The following is a 3,726-nucleotide window of genomic DNA, read 5'->3' as shown; positions in this document are numbered from 1 at the left end:
AATATACAAGATTGTTTAATCATTAACAAAGATTAGCTTTTATGACAATCAGAATGAACCTTTTTGTTAGGACAAGTACACAATCCAAGTTATAAACCGCTCATGTTAGAGTCATACAAATTTGACTTAAGACATACATTTGTGTCTTCAAGACATAGATTGAAGCCTGGCTCCGTCTCAAAACTGAGACATGCTCAAGTCGAACTTTTCGACTTCAGCATCTCTTCATTAGGGGCAATTCAAGTCGAACTCAAGTCGAAGCATTTTTACTCGGGATATCATAAAATGCGCAAAGTAATGCAAATTTTTTTAAAATGAATGATGTAATGTTTATTTTCATGTGACATTAAGGACTCATTCAAAAGAAAGTATATAGTGCAGAATTTTTTTTAGAGATTTTCACTTTTATCATGAGAGGAATTACACAATAGTAAGGTAAAATAAGAATCCCTAGGGACCTCAACATTGTCATGGCTGACGTTTAAAGCCAAGTCCCCCGTATAAACTTTAACATTTTTCAGTTTCGGTTAATATTGTAGGATTTTAGAAAATATTCAAATATATTTCCCGAGAGAAGACCCTACAGAACGACCAATTTTGGTTTTCTTTGCGTAGCCGATTGTTCAATTTTTCAAGAAGGCGGGATTTCTTAAGATGTTTCTGCCAATCTGAAGTGAAACTCTTCAACTTCAAGAAAAAAATTTTCCCAAATTATTTTTACTGACTAGCTGACAGTGGGCTTTATGTTTTCTACTACTTTTCTGTTTGTTTACCGACCTCAGTTTGGGTTAACTGACTCCATCTGAGGGCTTTTGTGCATCGCCAGGTCAAAGTAAGGAAATAAAAAAATTTTTGAATTGAAATGAGAGATTTGAAAATATCATAATCAGCATCTACAAATTTTTCCGATTCCAATGATATATTACTTACATAGGAAAGTTGAAAATTTTAAGAAGTTCAATTGAAGAAACTTTAGCTCAATATTCAATTTGATATTCCTTACTTTCCAAATTTTCAAATTTTATGGACAAATTACATATCCCTAAGTGCGAAATGCCAGAGCTAAATACACGGCCCAGTGTTGGTCCAATTTTGTCAGCCAAAGATCGGCTAAAGTTATTGGGCCAATATCGGCATTTTAATCGGCCCAGTGTTGAGCCTGTGCTGGCAGCCTATATTGGCTAATTATATTTGCCGATCCTCCACCGATGCTTGGCCCAGTATCGGCACTTTATTGCGCCAAGTATAACTTTTAGTACAGGGAACCATGTTTTACGAGGATCAGCCAAAGTCTGGCCCAGTGACGGCACATTACTCGGCCAAGTGTCACTTTTACCACGGCAAACCATGTTTTATTTAAATCGGCCCAATGTTGAGCCAGTGCTGGCAGGCTGTATTGGTTTTTTATATTTGCTGATCCTTCGCCGATACTTGGCCCAGTATCGGCACTTTATTGCGCCAAGTCTCACTTTTAGTACGGGGAACCATGTTTCACGAGGATCAGCCAAAGTCTGACCAAAGGTGGTTCGAAACCCGCCATAGCGTGTTTCATTTTTAAAAGCGTTAATATCGTTAAAAGCGTGCGACTATATTATATGTAATGTATTGTAATTTAATGTAATTGTTTAAGACAAATTGTGTAAGGATGTGTGTATGAGTGGATGACCTTTCACAGAATCTGGTTGTAGCAAAAGTTTTTTTTTTGCTAACGCACGAAATTTCACATGACTGGGATGTTGAATTCACATATTCAGAGCGGTAGACTTTGTTTTCTTTGATTGAAACTGTAACTAACAGTTCGAATCATTTTACCTAACTGGTCAGTAAACTAAATCTCATTTTACCCAACAGTCAGGTAATCTTGATTATCTAGTTGTATTGTTTCTTTCCGAATCGCAAATTAAATTTGAATGAATTTATATTAATAAATGATATTTTCATTTCAAATATTACCCTATTTCATTTTACACGACTGAAAGTAAAATTTTAATAACATTCCGTAATGCCCTCCGTTTCCGAACTGAGTCATATAAAATTTGACACACAAATATTATCGGCGTACACGTAAGTTTAACAAAGAACCCCGTGGTACCGAATTTCATGAAATTTTACAATTATATCCAATTTCACAAAAACTGGATCTTCATTTTGGATACATAATTTAAAATTTTTCAATATTGATCCTAAATTTGTATTCAGCGATCCAACAAGAACCCTATTAACAAATTTTATAGAAAATAAATCTAATTTTCCAAATGATTAAAGAATACTCTAGATTATATACTATTGTGTAGTTCCCAATACACTGAATAATTTTTTAGCAATACTAAAGAATTTTTAAGAACATTCAAGAATATTTCAAACAGTTCTAGATTACAAGTATTCTGCAATTACACAATATTCTAGAATTTTTTTAAATATTTTAAGATTTTCCACAATTATCTGGAATGTACCCGATAACACTATTTTTTTTAATTTTAGGGATTAATACAGGAATTTTTATAATTTAATTGTACATTTTGTAATATTTAAGAATGTTATATAACTTTTTAGAATGTTTTAGAATATTACAGAAAAATGCGGAATGATAAGAACATTAAAATATGTTACTAACACTTTTTACTTAACATTTTATTAACTTTTCTACCAAGACCATAAAATTATTAATTATTTTTATTTTTCCGTGCTTTTTATGGGCGCACAACGTGAAGCAGCTCGTTTTCTAACATAGAAATCATAAACGGTTTTTTTCTCAGCCATAAGAAAATCCACAACTAGAATTGATCACTTTGTGTTCGATATCAGAGTTACGAGATATGAAGTATGTTACGCAACGTGTAAAAAACTGCTTCAAAGGCGGCTGAAAATTTAGACGGAAACCTTTCCAGGAAACATATCGAGATTCTTAAGAGAAACGAGGGTCAAGGATCTCAAACCACTGACCTATCCCAAATAAATGTATAAAAATATTCCGACAAGAGACCATGAATAATTTCTATAAGTGGCGCTATCAAATTACATGGTTTTACATAACAGGAACATCTAATTTGAGTACTAAAAGGTACGTCAAGATAAGCAGGCATTGTTTTTTAAAGTTATATTTCCTGCTACAAGTGATAAAACTATTTTAAAAAATGTTGAGTTACGAGTTTAGTAGATGTATATTTCTTGTGTACAATAAGCTATATGTACAATGTGAGATCTTACGTTTTAGACTGCGTTCCTCCTCCTCCAAGGACAGTTGTGCTGGAAGATCTTGGACTACGTCAGCGTCTGAAAGATGACAACGATTTTTTACGAAATATCCTTCAGAAATTGATACATATACATTAATCAAGTTTATTTTTCATTTCACTCGACAGATAAATTATTTTATTCTAGCCAAGACTCTTCTATTAGCTCGAAGCTTGCCACGAGCATCAATTTATTGTTGTATGTTCACTTTTTAAAAAATAATAAATCTTTCTTACACCCGGGAGAGAAGACATATTTGTGATCTTGAAATTATTCTACGCCCGAAACATGTGAACCAATTATATTTTTCAGTTAAGAAAGTTTAGAATATCGATAAATTAAACAAAAAATATAAATATAATATAAAAATATAAAGAATGAAGATTTAAGATACGAGGGTAGTCCAATAAGTCCTTAGAATGACCAACAGATGGCGCGCGAATCGCTCCAAATCATCTGTTTTCAGTCAGCACCACTCCCGACTAGATATAT

General features: G+C 33.0%; 1 protein-coding gene across 1 annotated transcript in view; it reads right to left on the bottom strand.

The window, feature by feature from the left end:
• Window positions 1-3,726, bottom strand: part of LOC117168886 (dorsal-ventral patterning protein Sog) — a 252,006-nt gene that overhangs the window by 8,974 nt on the left and 239,306 nt on the right. Inside the window, exon 4 of the mRNA XM_033354793.1 lies at window positions 3,208-3,273. Within this exon, the coding sequence (XP_033210684.1) occupies window positions 3,208-3,273 (66 nt within the window). The remainder of the gene's footprint in view (window positions 1-3,207; window positions 3,274-3,726) is intronic.

The sequence above is a fragment of the Belonocnema kinseyi genome, chromosome 1 (genome assembly GCF_010883055.1).
Source record: "Belonocnema kinseyi isolate 2016_QV_RU_SX_M_011 chromosome 1, B_treatae_v1, whole genome shotgun sequence".
In the NCBI taxonomy this organism is placed as follows: domain Eukaryota; kingdom Metazoa; phylum Arthropoda; class Insecta; order Hymenoptera; family Cynipidae; genus Belonocnema; species Belonocnema kinseyi.
This window is presented reverse-complemented; position numbering and strand designations above follow the sequence as displayed.